This window comes from Hemicordylus capensis, chromosome 2, assembly GCF_027244095.1.
Source record: "Hemicordylus capensis ecotype Gifberg chromosome 2, rHemCap1.1.pri, whole genome shotgun sequence".
NCBI classification, from domain to species: domain Eukaryota; kingdom Metazoa; phylum Chordata; class Lepidosauria; order Squamata; family Cordylidae; genus Hemicordylus; species Hemicordylus capensis.
In genome coordinates, this window is record NC_069658.1 from 309595460 (window position 1) to 309614935 (window position 19476).

At 42.6% G+C, this 19476-nt stretch overlaps 1 protein-coding gene and 1 long non-coding RNA gene across 8 annotated transcripts in view; one reads left to right on the forward strand and one right to left on the reverse strand.

Moving 5' to 3' along the window:
* LOC128341719 (protein bicaudal D homolog 2-like) overlaps nt 1-19476 on the forward strand; it is a 314941-nt gene that overhangs the window by 227959 nt on the left and 67506 nt on the right. For 4 of the 7 annotated variants that reach the window (XM_053288161.1, XM_053288155.1, XM_053288158.1 and 1 more), the window contains exons 1-4: nt 5831-5847; nt 15005-15060; nt 15881-16048; nt 18690-18861. In XM_053288161.1, the coding sequence (XP_053144136.1) occupies nt 5846-5847; nt 15005-15060; nt 15881-16048; nt 18690-18861 (398 nt within the window). In that variant the 5' untranslated portion in view covers nt 5831-5845. Of the gene's footprint in view, nt 1-5830; nt 5848-12989; nt 13736-15004; nt 15061-15880; nt 16049-18689; nt 18862-19476 lie in introns of those variants that run through there. The other 3 variants (XM_053288156.1, XM_053288159.1, XM_053288157.1) reach the window with 3 other exon arrangements.
* Nucleotides 1779-5689, reverse strand: LOC128341722 (uncharacterized). The gene is made up of 3 exons (XR_008314525.1): nt 5405-5689; nt 3571-3701; nt 1779-3345 (listed from the first exon to the last, which is right to left on the reverse strand). It is a non-coding gene; the product is annotated as an uncharacterized LOC128341722 (long non-coding RNA).

Consider the following 19476-nt stretch of genomic DNA (forward strand, 5'->3'; position numbering starts at 1 on the left):
GTCTAGCAGTACGCAGATCCTTGGCTGAAGGACCATTAATCCCTGCAGGTTCTTCTAGTAGACTAGTGTTCTCCTAGGAACACTAGTAGAAGCTGGAGAGATGGTACCTGGTTGCTGGCAACTCATGGCTGTCCTAGTGACAAGATGGTGGGGTTCTTGTCCCCTATTTTGTAGTGACTAAAGAGGGGGAAGGCTTTCCCACTCTTCCAGAGATAGACAGCTCTGGGATCCAATGGAAAGAGTCAGCACATCTCTGATGTAATGCTGGTCTTAGGCCAATGCAGGGTAGAGGTTTTCCCTCCCAACTGGAGGTTTCTCCTCCTTAATGGGTCTGAATCTACACGTCTAAAGGTGAGTTTGGTTTGAGCTGGTTACCTAGTGTGAAAAAGGGCTTAGGCCTGTAGCTTGTGGCCTTGTCCTCTCAATAACAAAAGTAAGAAACTGTCCCATTTAATAACAAAAGGGAGGAATATCCACCATTCAGAACACTCAGTGGAGTGTTTGTGTAAGACATTATTGAGCTAAGATGGAGATCTGCATTTCATCACACACCCACACACTACTACTACTGCTATAGATATTTATATACTGTTCTTCAAGCAAAGTTCTCAAAGTGGTTTACATAGAAAAACAGAATATACATCAATAAGATGGCTGTCTCCAAAGGGTTCACAATCTGAAAAGAAACATAAGGCAGATACCAGCAACAGCCACTGGAAAAATACTGTGCTGGGGTTGGATAGGGCTGGTTCTCTACATGCTAAATGTAAGAGAATCACCACTTTGAAAGGCATATCTTTGCTCAGTTAGCAGGAGTTCGCACAAACAAACTCTTCAGAACATATAATAGATAATCTAGACTACCAGCAGTGTGGGATCTTCCTTGTCATCAGGAAGTGAAAATTAGGCCAAAGAGGCAAAATAAATATTCTGTTGAATTGTATTTCTAAGGAGACATCAGCTTCTGGCATGATGGGGCACTGAGAAAAAAGAGAACTTAAGTCTAGCAAAGTTGCATCATCTTAATAAAAGTGCAAGTAAAGAGCAAGGTAGTTGTCAGAAGAATGATTTAGCTGCCATTTCTAGGGATGTGCATGGAACCATGGCAGGGAGGTTTGAAGGCGGCAGGGGTCTCCCTTTAAGAGTGGGAGGAGGGTGCACATACCCCTCCAGTCGCTTCCCCCCACTGGCGTCAGTTTTTTTAAAAGCCCATCGGGGTGGCGGCCTGCTGCCCCGTTGCCCTCATCTTATGGATGTGACTGGAAATCGCTGATGTATGCACACGTCGGCGACTTCCTGTCATATCCGGAAGACGAGGGCAATGGGGCAGAAGGGAGGTATGCTGCCGCCCTGATGGGCTTCTTAAAAAACTTAACGCCAGTGGGGGGAAAGCAGCGGGAGGGGTGCACCCTCCTCCCACTCTTAAAAGGAGACCCCCGCTGCTTTCGAACTGGCAGAACTGCTGGTTCTTTGAACCAGTTCAGAGGCCCATAAAGGGACTCTGAACCAGTTCCATGCACATTCCTAGCCATTTCATTAATTCTTGAAGGAATTGAGGGGATTCTATTTGCTTTCCTTGTTGCTTTTTGTAGCAGGTAACAAGTTGCTGTTATTGGCCTCTAAATCTCAACCAATTAGGCAGCAGGATATCTAAAGGACTATCTGTCCAACATGAGCCTACCTGTCAGCTAAGATGCTTGTTCTCCAGGTGCCCCCACCTTCTGAGGTTAGGTGAATTGTTTCAAACCCTGGCCCAAATAACAACAGGACACACGTCATTGGAAAAAACTAGGGTCACTTTATTTAATAATTACAAAACCTGCAATGAGGAATCTTAACTAAAGTGTGGGTATCTCCTGTGTGGGTCAATCTCATAGGAGGTATGCCCACAGGAGGGCAAAGGACCAAGCTTTGATTGGAACCTCTTCCAATCAGAACCTCTTCCAATCAGAACCTCTTCTCTACCATGAGGTTATCCCCATCGAGGAGATGCATGCCAGCCCACCTCAACCCAGGTCGTGAGGCAATGAGCGGTGTTTGCTGGCATACATCCAAGTGGGAGAGGATCCAGCCAGAGAATCGCGAGATCACCAAGCCTTCCTCCATATTCCCACTCACCATAACAGCCGTCCTGCCCAACACCAATGTAAATTAACCTAACCTGACTCACACTCATCTGCCACAGATGCAGCGCAAATCTCAGTTTCACCCTGCTTACCCCATCCATCTATAATTATACAAATTCCTTGCTGCAGGTTCTGGAGGAAGACAACATCCCACCAATCTGACAAATGAATGCTGTCTGGCTGAAACCAGGAAACATCTTCAACTAAAATCTCAGGATGCAGAATCACTAATCCGCCCATAGCAATCATAGCCTGGCCAATCTCATGGTTAACACCATGTCTGGCCATTGAAAAATTGGATCCTGCCCTGGTCCTGCCAAGGCAAACTCGCAATCATGTTGGACCAGACCAAGACGAGAGCCAGAAGCTGAGCTTTTAATTTCCGAAAATAATCCATTGTCTCTAATATTAGAGCCTAGTCTCGAAGCAGGCCAGTGTTGTTACAACAACCCCCTGCCCCCACCAAATGAATCACCAATATATGGCAACACCCCTCCTAAAAATATACCTAAGCAAAATTGAAAAACAACAACAAAAAAACACCAGTCCATATCATTCCACGATGTCCTCGTGACAAAAGAGTGGACCCAGGCTATCACCCTACACCCCTATGCAGTTGAGTGCCATAAAGGGTGAGCACTATTAATTGGCCAGAAACAGAGGTGGACCAAGGGCCCCTCTGAGTCTTGGACATAAAACAAGAACTAAAGGAAATGTGTCACTATCTGCACTAACCCTGAGGGCTAAGAGTGCCATCACACTGAGAGAGAGGACAGAATAATGGGACATCATGTACCACCCATAGACTCGATAATTCAAATATCTAAATGCATACCGAGGGATGCCAAGACAATACCTAATGTGAGAATTGCAGAACCAGACGATAGCGTGATCCAGTTCAGCAGTGCTATGAAACAGCAATGGGCAACTTCAACTGCCCACATATACTGGGTCAACTCACATTGAAATATAAAAGAGAGGTCGAATTCATACCTGATAAATGACTGTACCAAAATGATTATGTGGAACCAACTCAAAAATGGCACGTAAAGACTTAAACCAAAGTGGTGCCCAGGCCAAATATAAAATGTCAGAATTACAGGATCATTAAAGAACAGTGACTGTAGTGATCCAATTTCAGTATCAAAGAATTCCTGCGCTGATGTGCCAGGCACCCAAAGGCAAAACTTTCCAGATTAAACAGACATAGTAACAGGAGCTGAAAGAAGGAAAAATACAAAAGGGATCATACTTCAAAAAACACCACACTTATTTAAAACATAATGCAAGAGGCTCAATAGGAATGTGCTACAAAGGAGAAACGGTACATTCAAAATTAAGAAAATATAGGGGAATAAAACTTCCCCTATAACACAAGTCCTGGCAATAGAGAATAATAAACATCTTAATCAAGAGTGGAAAATTTACCAGGGAAGCGGTGTACCTCTGTATAGTGAGGGCAAGAAGGGATTGCTAGGACGAGATAACAAAGAAGCTCCTTCCTCTGACCCTACAGGAAGATATTGATCAAAAATCTCTCTGGCATCAAGCATCTCGGAATTAAGAGCCGGGGAACTGGCAAATTAAAAAATGAGAACAAATGTTCAATAGTAAGAAACAAATTAACATAATAAATGAATTAGGACAACTAACAATTCACCAGTGGCCAGCTATCTTAAGTGATAACTCCCGGGAGCATGGAATATCCAAAAAGTAAAACCAAAAGGAACATTCCAGCAGTGAGGACTGCAAAATTTTCCCAATAAATATATCATCATTATAATATTTATTCTTCCCTGTTTTTGTTTTGGTTTTTTTGTTTGTGTGTTTATGACTCCCTCAGTTGACTGAACCACACCCATTGTTTGTTAGGAACATAGGCATCTGCCACACACTGAGCCAGACCCCCAGTCCATCCAGCCCAGCAACATCAACACAGACCGCCAGCGGTGGCTCCCAAGCTGCAGGCGAGAGCCACACCCAGCCCCAACCCGGAGACGCCTGGGAGGGAACCCAGAAGCATCTGCATGCAGGCTCCCCACCCAGAGCGACCTCGGATTGCAGCCAGGGGAGGCCACGCTCAGCAAAGGGAATAATCCATACCTACTTCCACAAGACCAGCCCTTAATTATTATTAACAATTGTGTGTTTGCATTTTATTTGTTTACACACACTCTGACAGTATTTCTACCCATAACAATTACTCCCTAGCATAAGGTAACAGATACTCCATATTAAAAAACCCCACCCTATCTATCTATCTATCTATCTATTTATTTATTTTTCAGTGATAAGCAAAACAAGAGGGGAGGGGACAATACTTAAATTAAGCACAGCTACAAGTTACAAGTCCACATGAAAGAGGAAAGATTTTGGAAGAGTAGAACATGAAGAACTCGAAGTCAAAGAGGAATTATCCAACCCTATAGACAAAAACCCATCAAAGTAGAGGCAGCCTCTGAGGTTAGCTGCCGATTGAAAACTAAAATTGCCATGAATCATAACATCTGTTATAGCTACAGGAGAAGGTATATGATAAATCCCACCAGAGCAAGCAAACAGTGAATCAGGGACTTACCTCTGAGGTACTACAGATCAGGGCTTCTAAAACAACTCAGACAAGAATACCAGCGCAAACGAGCTCAAAGCAGCCAAGTAATACTTCTTATTTATAAGGAAAAAACACTGACAGCTAAGCAATTAGCTCAAGACCAGCAATGGTAGGTTTTTTTTTTTAAGCACTTGGTACTTTAAGGCAACAGCAAGTAACACCCAAGCACACAGAGCTGGGGATCTCTAAGGCTTAGAGTTATACAACTTGATGCTTTTGCCCCAGCGACCGACTAAAAGGCAAGAGAGCCAGCCACTTATGCAGCCGCTCGAGGTGGAAATCAACTAAAATCAATTACTCATTGAATTTTAAGGGAAAAGGGAATCAATTGGAAGGACCACAAAAGTGCTCAACTATTTGTAACTTGTTTAACTGCAAAAGCAAGGAATGAACCAGAGAAAAGTAGAAAGCAACAGTACAAAAGTTAATTACATAATTAATTCTAAAAGGGACAAGAGAAACCAGATTAAAGTATAAGCAAAAGAGCACAAGTACTTGTATAGGGACAATGAAAACATAGTAACAGTACTTAACAATTATAATTGACCATTTTAAAGGACTAGGCAATTTAATTTAATTGTGAAGAAAGAGCAGTGAGGTAACCAAATTAAGGGGCAGTGAATCAATGAAGGAAGAAAGCAATAGAACTGAAATATATCATATTTACCAAATTTAAGGGCGGGAGGCAGTGGCAAGGGAACCTTTTGCAGTGTAAGAAAAAGAGCACAAAAGTGACTTAATTAAACAGTAATGAATCACCAAACCATATTGGCAATAGCCCAGAACTAAAGTGTCAGCCTTCTGGGAGCCAAAAATTGGAGTTACCACAGCAGTCAAAAAGGAATAGCGTTCACTGCTGAATCACCACCAAAGCCCAGTCCCTTCACAGCTGAAGATAGCTGCCACTCTCCCTGCTCCAGTAGCTGCTACATGTAGAAGCAGCAAACTTGCTTACTGCCTGCCCATAAAGCAACTGAAAGGCAGAGCAAAGAAGCGGACTGCTTATGCATGTGATTGGTCCACTGGTGTCATGTGCTGGGGGACTAAAATGGCAGCCCTCATGACCAACTCTCAGGCTGGGCCCGCAACTCTACCCCCCGCCTATCCCATGTAACTCCTAACACAGCAAAAGGGGCAGGGAACAGCTATACCGGAGGAAGGAGGGAGAGAGAGAGCGAACAAACAAACAAACCTTTTCAGTAGTTTCCAAAGTGTGGGAGTTTCTCAAGGCTGCTCCAGATTTTAGTTGGACCTTGTCAAAGTGTACTTGGTGGTTTCTCTCTTGCATAGTGGTGGACCCCCTACGTTGGCAGTGGCAGCAGCCCTGGCCTATTCTGAGCAGCTGCATCAGTAGCCCCATTGTTTTTTACCCATAATGCTATGCCCCTACCCTGTTGCATGACTTTGATGCTATATTGGGGGGACTTGATGTGATGGGTAGGAAAGATGGTGGTGGCAAGTACAGCCACTGAGAGAAGCTGTGGTCTACCACCACCATGGACTTTCTCAGGGCTGCTCCAGATTTTAGTTGGATCTTGGCAAAGTGTACTTGGTGGTTTCTCTCCTGCATGGTGGTGGAGAGGCATAGGGGGCATGGAAGCTTACCTTGTTTGTGGGGCAACTGTAGAGCTTTTCTCATTTGTTAACTGCCCTGTTTTCTAATCCACAGGCAATGCTCATTTCCTTATGCAGTGTTGGGTTGGGGACATTGCATTGTAAGTAAAAGAAAGCCATGATAGTGGCCACCAGTGCAGCCACAAAGAAGAGCTCTTGCCTGCAGGGACCCCAGTCCTTTCCTGGGTGCTGGCCTGGTTTCAGCAGTGGACCCAGTCAGTCCTGACATGTTCCTAAAGATGCCATGTAGTGACACACATTTTCTCTCCCTAGGCATGTTTACCTGCCACTGTCATTATTTTTTAGCTGCCTCTCCTGTTCTGTTTAATGACATGGTCTGTTTCTAATACCCAGTTCCCCTTTTTAATGGGAGAATGGTTTTATAAGTTTTCACTTCCAGCTTGCATCATTGGCCCAGTTTGGATGTTGGAATGTCTCCTAGTCTCGGGCACTGCTAGTATCCCAGTTTAAGATTCTGTGATTTGGAAACTTTGGTTAGAATAAGACAGGATCACCCAGTTCAAGCTTATCCTAAGCTTGGATCAGGCAGAATATCTCTTCCTCCTGCATGTGAAGGAGAGGGGAAAACGTGCATGTCTAATGCTAGCTATCATCATGTGAAGCCACAATTCCATTCTAGCTGCATATTACATCTGAACCAGGACATTTATTTTGCTTTTTTAATTTGCTGCCTTTGTGGTTTAATTGCTTTTTCAAATTTAATTGCTTCTTGAAGTAACAAATTACTTTTGTTATTTTCCATGAGATGTATGGAAAAGTGGGACATAATTCCCCAAAGAATTAATGTTTTATTTCAGAAGAATTCTGTATTTAAAATTGAATTTGAAGAATAAGAACACACATACATTTTTAGGGCAAGATTCTGGCTGATGGTGAGGTGGAGTAAAATAAGTGTATAACCTTTTTTTAAAAAGTTGCCTATTTGCTTAAATAGTATATTAAGAATATTACATTCTTGTGTTTTGTTTTTGAATCAGATTTTTATTTCAAACTTTACTTTTAAGGCAGTCCTCTCAGCACAATTTGCAGCCAAATTTACTCCAAAGTAAATATTTTCAGTAGGATTTAGTTTTATGCAAATAGTTTAGAATTGCATCCTTTGGTATATATTGGGCAATAATGTTCATAGTTCTTTCCTGTTTTCAAATTAAAATAAATCTGAATAAATTTATATTAAGTATATAGTATCTGCTTTAGAGTTAGGAAAAATCTCAAAATCTAGGTTGCAATTCTTGATTGGGTTTTATTATCCATTCTAAGGAAAGAAGATGTTGTAAACATACAAATATATACATTTGTATGTTTACGTTCATTTTTAAAAATAGTTTTAAATGTCTGTCTTTTAAACAGAGCTTAAAAATGAGTTGGCTGCTTCAAATGGCATTTCAATTAGGGATGTACATGAATCAATTTTTTGTGGTTCAATTTGAGGTTGAATCAAATCAGCCAGATTCAAACTTGAACCTGCAAATTCGATTCAAGGTGGATTCAATTTGGATTTAGATTGATTTGGAACACTTCTAAAGACCTTAGGGGCACCACATTTGGGTGGTAAGTAGGTCCCTATGGGTGCCACCTACCACCCAAATTTGAAGGCAGTGGGGCACTTGGTTGATTACGTTTTTACTGATTTTGTATATTACCACCATAGGAAATAATGGGGATTTGAAAGTGCCCTTTCCCTAACATGGATCCACAGCTAAACCCTAACATGGATCCACAGCTTTAATTTTTTTAAAAAGCTAAGCTCTAGCCCTTTGGTGTATAATAACTTCTCCTCATAATGAATCCCTACGAGGATTCATTGCACACCTTCATTTTTTCTGTTCATTTTTACCCCACTGTTTTTCTGGTGGGGAATTAGTGGCATCCCATGTGCCAGCTACCCCCCCCCCCCCAACCCACAAGCCAGTGGGGTTAGATTCTTTGGTGTCTTCATTACACACCTTCATTTTTTCTGTTCATTTTGACCCCACTGCTTTGTGGGTGGGGGTGGGAAATTAGTGGCATCTCATGTGCCAACTACCCCTCCAACCAGCAAGCCACTGGGTACTTGGTTTATATTTTAGGATTTTTTTTTTTAGGTGTTTTGACTCCTTGGTGTGTAATGAATCTTCATAGGGATTCATTATGAGGAAAGGTTATTAGACACCAACGAGTCTAAACACTTGAAAAAATTCCTAGAACATAAACTGTGTAGTACCCCACTGCCTTGGTGGTGGTGGTGGGGGGGTGCAGTTGGCACATGGCAGTTGACAGTTGGTATTATCCAAAGACAGTCAAAATGAAAAAATGAAGTTGTGTAATTAGTCCTCATAGGGATTTATTGCGGAAAAGTTATTATACACCAAAAAATCCAAACACTTGAAAAATAGTGGCTGCACACATTGTTCCATAACTCCACTTTTACAAGGGCTAGAGCTTAGTTTAAAAAAGAAAAGAAAAGAAAGCTGGGAATCTGGGGGGAAGTAATAGGAGGAACCCAAGTCTCAATGCAATTCAAATCTAATCTGTCATGATTCTATTCAAGTTTGAATTTGGCCAGGAGTGTCCAGGCAGATTCATTTCGAGCTAGAATCACCAGATTTGGGACAAATCAATCTGAATCTATTTGCATATCCCTAATTTCTACAGAAAAAAGTTATTTTGAAAACTCTGTATTCAAGAGAAACATTTTAGCAATATTGGCAGTCTTGACAGAATCAGAATAACTTTATTTCGGTCATCGATCAGACAAGATAACATCACATGAATATGTTTCGAGATTTGCAAATAATATAACAAAACTTGGCCACCAAATTAGAAATTATAGCATTAAAATAGGACAGCAAGAAATCAAGATAAAAGTCATCAGTATGGCCAGGAATATTCAACAAAATTGGCGAGATAAAATTTGTACGGATATCCTTGTAAAAGTCACAAAATAAAATTACATGGGCGGTGGATTCTATAGCGCCTGAGCCACAGGGGCATAAATGCAAAGAGTATGATATCCCCTTAAACTTCCCCTCTAAAACAGCCGCGAGGAGAGCATTAAGCTGAGTGAGAATTAGGATGCGCCTAAATTTTGGGATTGATATGTTACTGAAACAAGCAGGTTTCAGGTTAAAAAGCTGATTCCCCAAGTAAAAGCCTCTCGGTATTCTAGCTGCTTTCCCTTGTAATTTGGTATTGAGAATGTGCTGTTTAATGGCCCTCATGGCTCGGAGATATCCAAGCCTAATAAGTTCTTCCTGTAGGAGCCCTTAATGTTGTAATTTAGTTTTAACCATCCGCTTCCACTTCGAATTGAACCCATCAATCAGTGTTAATGAAGCCAAACCCACTTGAGAGAAATAGAATTTTAACCAGAAAAGGGTTATGCACCACCAGTAGCCTGATTCCAGAGTGGTGACTCCTGCCTCCTGTCTGAGAACAGAGTTTGAAACACAGCAAGGAACCTGGAATATGGATCTAAGGAATTGCAGCCTTGATAGAATGGATGAATTGTGATATTTATTTTATTCTATTCTATTCTATTTTATTTTATTTTATTACATTTATATCTCGCTCTTCCTCCAAGGAGCCCAGAGCGGTGTACTACATACTTGAGTTTCTCGACACAACAACCCTGTGAAGTAGGTTAGGCTGAGAGAGAAGTGACTGGCCCAGAGTCACCCAGCTAGTATCATGGCTGAATGGGGATTTGAACTCAGGTCTCCCCGGTCCTAGTCCAGCACTCTAACCACTACACCACGCTGGCTCTGAAGATACATATCTTCAGTAACTCATGGTGTGTTCTCATAATATTTATTTCAGAATAATTCTACATTCTGTTTTGTGTGTGTGTACATAGAGCAGGGGTGCACAATTTAAATGCCCTGGTGGGCCGAAACTACGGTGACTTGGCTTGTGGGGGCCAAGGTCACTTTTTAGGGTGCTGACTATTAAAGTAAAACTTAGTATCAGTTAGTTAGTTAGTTAATTAATTAATTAATTAAAATTAGAGTGGAATTAATTATAATGAGATGAAGGGGGAGAGAAGAGTTATGTTTTGAATCTACATGTTTTATTCTGGCAGTTTTACATAGCAGTAATGTGATTATTTACCGTACTTAGGTTGGTAGGTACCCATTCAAGGGTCCCCCACTCTGATCTCCAATGTTTCCTAGTCAACCAGCAAGGCTTCTCGTTAGGCATTTTCTCTGATGAAGAGGGTTTGCGTCTCGTGGGTGGAAAGATGGCCCTTGGGAATAGAAAGGCCCAACAAAGTAGCTGCCAGTTTCTCTGCCTGACACCCAAATAATTGTGTGCAGGGCTGCATGCGGACTTGTACACACTCTCTCCTTCCAGGTGGGGTTTTCAATCCCCAAAGGAGAACTCTCATGCTCAGTGCAGAGGAAAAACCTACCCTCTCCCTCTCCCTGGCTCGCTTATAGGCACACGGGGGCAGGCGTGTGCACACACACACATATATACACACTACAAAGAACAGGAGTCCCTCTCCTCGTGTGCCCCTCTTCCCCCTCCTATCCCCTCCAGATCGGTGTGGCTTCTTTGCCTGCTGCAATCTCTTCCAAGCAGACTAGAGTCTGGGAGAGGTGACACATCCACCCAAAAAACAACGACCCAAACAACCCAACATTGGGGACAAATCTGATCCGTCCCACACGACCCTGCCGCCTTCTGCCCTCCTCAGGTGTCCCTGCAGCTCGCTGCTCTCTGGGCTTGACGGAAGTCCTTCACACAAGCAGCAGCTTTGCCATCCGCCCAGAGAGGCTTCCGGTCCTCCCAACACTGTCCCACCCGGGAAAAACTCAAAAGCACCGGGGTGGGATCCAGAGCCAAGGCAGGGCACACGAGCGGAATGCATATCTGGCAATATGTTTCTCTCCTCCCCCCGCTCACATGTCTGTCTTTGTAAGTAGAAGGATTGGAGGTGGCGTGTCCATCCAGGGAGTCCCTCCCAGCTGAGACGGGAACAGAGCAGGCTTCAGGGTGGTGTGTTTATGTGGTGGGGGACCTCTGTTTGTTGAGCCGGTTGAGGGATCGCGCCACCTCCGCCTCCGTCCCTGGGAGAAGAACAAGCCAGTGCACACACGCCACCCTCCCTCGCTCGGGTGGCTGGCAAATTTCACACTGCCTGCCCTGCCATGATGGGAGCTCTTGCTAAAAGTTGGGATCTCCTGCTTTGGGTTCCGAGAGGCTCTGGAGCCTGTGGATTAATGGGATAGGTGGGGAAAGGGGGGCGCAGGGGAGGGGCGGAGAAAGAGCCGGAATGCTCGTTGCTTGGAAGGGGGTCATGGAAGATTTCTTCTGCTCTGCTGCCCCCAGATCACCTTTCTCCCATCGGGCTGCAGCAGGGGCCCTGCCCTCAGTGAGGGGGGAGAAGAAGTTCGAGGGGTGTGCCTCACAGGGCGGGGGGGGAGCAGCAGGCCCCTCCACTGCTCAGCCCGCCTCGCTCGCTCTCCAAAACAAACAAGCAAGAAGCTGCTCCAAGGGGCCTCGCAGGAACTTGGCCCAAATAGTGGGAGTTTGCAAAGTGAAACTGTTTTGCTCCCGCTGCCAACACCTCTGTCCCCTCACCTTCAGCCCCAGTCCATTCTTTCTCTCCCAGCCGGGCTGGGCTGCAGGAGCCTTCCCTCCCCACCAGCCGCCACCTCTTGGCAGTTATTCCCCACTGCATGCACCCTCATTGCTTCAGAGCATGTGTGCATGCACCCTCATTTCCAGGAAGCTCCTGCCCTGGAATTAGCTAAAGTGCTTGGAGTGATTTCCTCGGCTTGGGCAATAAAGGCAGCTAGAGCTGCCAAAGAGGAGAGCGGGTGAGGGGAAGTGAGCTCCATGGAGGGCTCGGCCAGTGAAGGCAGCCGTAGCTGCCGGAAGGGCAGGCAAGTGGGGGGAAAACAAGCTCCAGAGGACTCAGGAGTGGTGGGACAGGAAAAAAGGCATCGCAGGATACATGCGGCCCACGGGCTGTATGTTGTGCAGGCCTGACATAGAGTATTACAAACTTGCCTTCAGTAACATTTGCTTACTAAAATCCACCCGGAAAACACTAAAACAAATAAGTTTGTATTGGTAGTTGTAAGAGTGGCCCTAAATTTAGCTTTGAGATTCCAATAAGAACATAAAGAACATAATACAATTATTTAAAACTAGTTGATCCGATGCAGAGCATCTGCACACCTAGTTCTCCCTGTCTCTCCCCCACCCCATCTTCATTTCATCTTCAGCCCCAGTCCATTCTCCCCCTCCCAGTGTGCTTTCTCTCACTGCCCTGTCACCAGCGCTTCCCCTCTCCGCCCGCCAGCCAGCCAGCTGGCCTGGCCGCCACAGTCCGCTGGCCGGCCTGGGTGCATCTTTCCCTCCCTGCCCAATGGCTGGCCTGGCCACCGTCCCATCCCCATCTCTATCTGGCAGCTTCTTGCAAACTCTCATGAGAACTGCCACACATGGGATTAGCGACAGGTATGTTTAAGAGAAGGGTGTCACACACACACACACACACACACACACACACACACACACACACACACATGCCTAATTATTATTATTGCTCACTGTTGTTTTGTCTAATTCTTTAGGCTCTGAGCTTGAAGGCAGGAACGTTTTTTTCTTTCAGAACAAATATATATTATTTGCACTTAATATATATTATTATTTACATATTTTTCATCAACTGTCTTCCTACATGCTACCGCCATCATCATCTATAATAGATGATGATGATGGCATGTAGGAAGATGGTTGATGAAAAATATGTAGTATACATTAAACTGTATGTGTTACAGGATGTTGGATTTTTCTTTTAAAGCAATTTTGTATGTTTGTTTTCACTTATGATGTAGGTGGTGACTTTTGTAAAGGAAGTGGCTTTTAATGATTAACTAGAAGTTCACTGAAATGCATTCTTCATATTCAGGCTATTAAATTCTGAACAAGCTGGTGTGAATTGATGAGGTCCATTTAAGACAACCAAGCAGTGTGTTTATAGATGACATTGTGTGTTTATTGGATGACACTGAAATATGTTATCCAAAATAAGTGAAATTAAATAAGAAAAAAGTTCTTTAAATAAGAGTGTAAAAATTAATCAATCTACTGAACCATTATTACACAAAGATCTTGTATTATTTCAGCCTTGAAAATAATTTCAGATGATTGTGTATTACTTTCTTGTTAGCCATGCCCTCCTGTGTGGCTACACTTGCTCTGTCTGTCCCTCCCCACCACTCACTCCCCATTAACTGCTTGCTGTGCGGAGTTCCCTAAGGATCCTGTCCCATTTACTGACACAAGGCCTCTCTATAGCTGCTGTTTCAGCCTGGAAGTTCAGCACTGACCATGTGGCTCTCTTGGTTTTCTTTTTTGCTTTTGAAAGGTCTGTAGCCATTAAGGAAAAAAAAAAAAAAAGGTTTACAAGTCAGTGGCAAACTTTCTCAGAATTAAAAACAATGATTTCCCTTTGTGAGATTGCAGCTGATTTGATGTAAACTGGAAGATCGCAGGATGTGATTTACAAGTTCATGGGGAAGAAGAGTCTTATATGAACTATAACATAACAGATGCATAGGTGGCTTACACAAGTAAGCAGTCATTGTGTGGAAGTGGATTTGTGATTTCTGTTTTCATTGGCCATGGGTTTATCGTCAGAACAGATTCTGAGAGAGATGCAGTACAGCCCACAGAGAGTTAGCTAAAAATAAAAGAGTTGTACTACCATTTTCAGCCTCACCCATTAAGTAAATGTAAGGGCTTATGTATTCAATTTTTCCAAAACTGGAATAAAAATTAGGATAACATTATTTTGAATTGACCTTGAACACTACTAACATTGCTGCCCTGAGAAGAGGGGTGAATACACAGGGCCATGACACTGAAATTATGGAATCTCACCACCCACACTGATGGCACATATAATAGTGGTTTTCCTCTTCCCTACCCTTTTTTGATACCTTCAATTAAATGAGCAAATATAAGAGTTTAGTTTTGATGTCTTGTTTAGGCAGCAGCTGAAAATATTTAATTAGTACCTAATTTTTGCAACACAAAACAAAAAGCAAACATTTGGCCAATGCTTATCTATATATTTAATTATCTTAGCTGGCATTCATGCCCAGGATTTGGTGGCGGAACTCTCGTGACACGCTGCAAGAGTTCTGGCAAGAGGCCCTGCCGAGGGAGGAGAAGAGAGGGAAGAAAGCGGCGGCGGCAGGCGGGTGGGGGGAGAGCAAAGCGGTGGCGGTGGGTGCGGATGGGAGGGAGAAACAACAATGGTGGTGGGTGGGCGGATGGGAGAAAAAAGCTGCAGCAGGGGGGTGGGCAGGAGAAAGTGGCGGCTGGTGCGGGGGAGGGGAAGAAAGTGGTGGCGGGCAGGAGAAAGCGGCAACTGGCGGGTGGGCTTGGGGGGGAGAAAGTTGGGGGAGACTAGAGTTGCAGATTGTCTGCACCTGGTTCAACTAGTTCAAAATATTACAAGATTCACTTTTTAGAAGAAACAAGTGAATACAAATGTAAAACACATCCAGCTTTTCCTGATATCATCCATATGAGAACAATGTAATCTTTGAGAAAGTTTGAATATATCAGTATCATGTGCATATTTTTATTTATTTATCTATTTACATGTATATCCCGCTCTTCCTCCAAGGAGCCCAGAGCTGTGTACATCGTTATGTTTATCCTCACAACAACCCTATGACACAGGTTAGGCTGAGAGATACATGACTGGCCCAGAGTCACCCACTGAGTTTCATGGCTGAATGGGGATTTGAACTCTGATCTCCCTGGTCCTAGTCTAACGCTTTGACCACTACACCACACTAGGAGGTGTAAGGTGCTTAAGCACTAAACATTGTCATTTGTGAATCTTTATTGGGGGCGGGGGGGGATTTATTTATTTATTCGATTTCTATACTGCACTTCCAAAAATGGCTCAGGGTGGTTTACACAGAGAAATAATAAATAAATAAGTTGGATCCCTGTCCCCAAAGGGCTCACAAGCTAAAAAGAAGCACAAGATAGACACCAGCAACAGTCACTGGAGGTACTGTCCTGGGGGTGGATAGGGCCAGTTATTCTCCCCCTGATAAATAAAGAGAATCACCACGGTAAAAGGTGCCTCTTTGCCAAGTTAGCAGGGATTGCTAAAATGATGACATGCTTATTATTTGTCAGACACAGAAGTATTATCACCCAGCTTAAGTTGTTAATTTTGTGCCTTGCCTCATTGTCTTCATCATTATCATTCCGTAGTAACATACGTTTTTAAAATTATAGATTTAACCCTACAGCCAGGATATCATACAGAGTGCTTGAATAATTGATCATAAAGGTCAATAGGTTAGCATTCTCTTATTAACTAATGTAATGATGACGGGAAGGATGGTTGATTTTAAACTGAAGACTTTTACACAGATGTATTACTCCCTTTCTAATAAATCATATATGCTCAGCAACCAGAGATTCTTATGCTTGCTCGTCAGTGAAAAGAGAAAATAAATATTGATCCCTTCCTTTATTTCAGGTTGCCCTGGTTCTTCTTTGCAAGTCAAATGTCACAACGATTCAAGACCAGTGCTGGAAACATGTGAACTGCAGTGTGTTACCCCAATACAATGCACTCTTCAAGCTGGAAGAAAGCCCAAAACTAAATCTCATCTAGCCAAAAAATATCCCCTCTCAAAACCCCAAGGTGGGTAGCTTGACTCTTTCAACCATAATGTGAGTTTTCTGAAAGATGCACTTCATACAATTGTTGTTGAGGAACAATATGAACTAAAGGGCTGGCGTGTCTAGATGGTTCGTATTGGCCTGCTTGGGTGTAGTCAATACCTAAAATATGTACTGTGTGGATTCTGCTTTGACCACAGTTTGGATTTATATTGGCCTCAGAAAATGACAGAAAAATCACTGAAAAGACGGGGTAAAAACAGAAATAAGGATGGAACACAGCATTGTACCTGGGCCACCTCAGCTTTCTCACTTTCCAGCTCCTCTAGAAATGCCCCCCCCCCAGCTTCTTCAGTAATGCGTAAGCATGACGTTTCCTCACCCCGCTGTTGAAGTCCAGTGTTTAGCAGCACAAGTCCTTTGGCCTGATTGGTTGGTAGGTTAGTCAAAGAAGCAGCACAAAATTAAATCCATTTCAAGTAAACATACACAGAGGAATGTGTGAGAATCAAGGAATGAAAGTAGAATAAATTTTAATGGATAATTAAAATCAATTTTAATTTAATTTAATTTAAATTGCAATTTAAGTTAAAGTACTGTAATTATCAAAATCAAAATTATTTTTAATTTGAAAATTTTAATTAAAAAATAAAATTCCATCAACATTAACATTAAATTTATAAAAGTCATAATTAGTATCTTACAAGGGCAGCACAATGCTTCAACAGGCTCTAGAAAATGGCTCCAAGAAGCTCCACAGGAAAGGCTCAAAAAAGGTTTCAAAGGTCTCCCAAAAGTTCTACAGATATGGCTCAAAAAGCCTCCAAAAACTCCAGAGCAATGGCTCCTGAAGGCTCCCAATGGCTCCCCAAGGATACCAACTTCTACTCAAAATGGCTTTTAGAAGCACAAAAAACTAAGCATGCAGAACAAAGCACTCTACAGTCCTTCAAATTCCTCACAACCCATGAGCATGTGCAGCAAGAGCACGGCCATGTAAAGCAGAACTGCATTGCCCCAAACCACGAATAAACAAAGCCATGTACCATGAATAACAAGATCGGCAATATATTGCCCAACTGCAGATATGTGAAACTGTGAGTGCCGAAACCACGGATAATGAGGGTCACCTGCATAGAAAAGATGAGTAGCTCCAGGGGCGTAGCAAGGTTGGAGTGGGCCCAGAGACAAGATTTTAAAATAGCCCCCCCCCCCCCCCGCGAAGCTTACCTTATGAAGTAAAGAAATCTTAAATGAGGATGAATAGTGGTAATAAAAAGCATAGTAAATTTATATATATAACCTATGTGCCACAATAGAACGTCATCCTAAATTGTTTTTTTAAGGTTTTGTAAATTGTGGACGGTGCAAGTCATTTAATGGTACTAGAGAAAGACATGCTGTTCTGGTAGCTCCAGGTGTTAACACTCACATCAGTTTTGGAGGATGAATACAACTGAAGCCCGGGCGGGTGCGCGGCTGGGGGAGTCAGTCATGTGACTTGCCTCTGGGGGCCCCCCAAGGCAGTGGGCCCCCAGACAACTGTCTCCCCTTTCCCTATTATAGATACGCCCCTGAGTAGCTCGGTATAAGGACTGGATCATTAATGAGCACAACCTGAAAGACCGCTCTTTATTATCTCAAAATCGGTTGCTTTCATGGAATACAGAGAGTTTTGTGTGTCTGATTAGTGGTGGTGGGGCAGCATTGGACAATCTGTAAAAAGATGGAAATGAAACTGATGAATATTAAGATTATGTTGAAGCAAAGGAAGATACTTAATTTTTGACATGGTACTCCTATACTAAGGAGAAGACTAAAATAGTGAACTGGTAGCTATTTCCCATTTAAGCAGTTTGAACCTGAGAGAATTTTTGGCAGCAGTGTCTGGAAATGTGAACAACTGTGGTTAATTGCCCTTTCTAATTTTTTCAGTATCTTGTTTAAGGGCTAGTTAAATTAATTTGCTTTTAAGTCTGAATGGAATAGTGAAAACCTGTGAAGTTGTTATGAGCTACTGCTTAAATGCTTGAAAAATACTTGTGAATAAATAATATGAACTCTGATTTGATATTCAAAAAGGCGTATCTATCACAGTCTGCAATCCTAACTGCATAGGTATTTCATTCTTGTTGTCACCCCACCCCATCCCCCAAAGAGCCGAGCCTGGTTTTTAGGTGCTTTGTTACAGTAATGTGTTCAGTGCAGCAGCAAAAGAGGAAGGAAACTTATGCGGATTATACCACAAAGAGGGTGTGTGTGTGGAAAGAGAGAACATGAGCCATTTGCTTCTCCACCCAGGAGTATGAGCACGAGAGAAGACAGACATACATATTATGTCTGTAGATTTAGTTCAGTGTTTAATGCAACAGAGCTTGGAGTTTTGGGAAGTCACTGTAAGAGACACTTGTGTGGAAGGTGATGGTAGAGTGTTTGCAAAACTCAGTCTGTGTGTGTCGTGCATCCTGTTTAGCAACAAGGAAGTGGTCACATTCTGTCAGTCTCTGAAAGATCTGACAAAATGTAGAAGTCAAGACCAGTAGTTCTTACACATAAAACTAATCTGGTGTTACATTTCTTCCAGTACAGCAATGGTCTCTCCAAGGTTTTATTTGAGCAATTGGCTTTGTTGCTATTAACTAAGGAACTTTTTTCCCTTTTAGTACCTCCTAAACCTGTTCATCTCCAGTCTGCTGGGCACGAGAAGATTCCTCCAGCACCATCTAGGCCTTTGCCAGCAGATCCTAAGTCATCGAGAAGCCTACTGCCTGAAGAAAGCACAGCACCGACCTCAGCAGACATTAACAGGCTCATAGAAAAATTTGAAAGTATAAGGTAAGTATCGCTGATCAGGTTTACTAACTTCTCTTCTTTGAAGAACTTCTTGGAGAAAATAGAAATATATGAAATATAAATGTATGAGGAGAGTTCTTTATGGATTGATTATAGTGCTAATTATTGAGCCAAGCCCATCTTGAAACTAGTGAGTGTTTTAAAGCTGCCTAATAATTTATGGTAGATTTACGAATTGTTCAAATGAAAACAGGATTGTTCTTTGCACACCAGTAAAAATGTGTTTCCAGGTATGAAATTTCATAAGTCATAGAGCCATGAAATACATTGGACCACTAACCAGATATGTAGGAGGAGGGAAATTATATTGACATATATACTAAATTGTTCTATACCTTTTGTCCTCAGAATAAGCTTGTTTAGGATGAAATGAATTTATTTTAGCTGGACAGTTATTCCTGTACAGATAGCTGGGTTTAAAGGTTGTGTGTACTGTCAGGGAACTGAGAATTTATTGGAAAATTTAGTGTTCAAATGACCAATAGTGGGGTGTTTGTGTTTTTGTTTTTACACAATTGCATCCTCTTTGGATGTTGTGGTTTGTTATGAGGATAAATATATTTTGCTGGTCTTTTAAAAGCCTGGCTTTACTTGCTA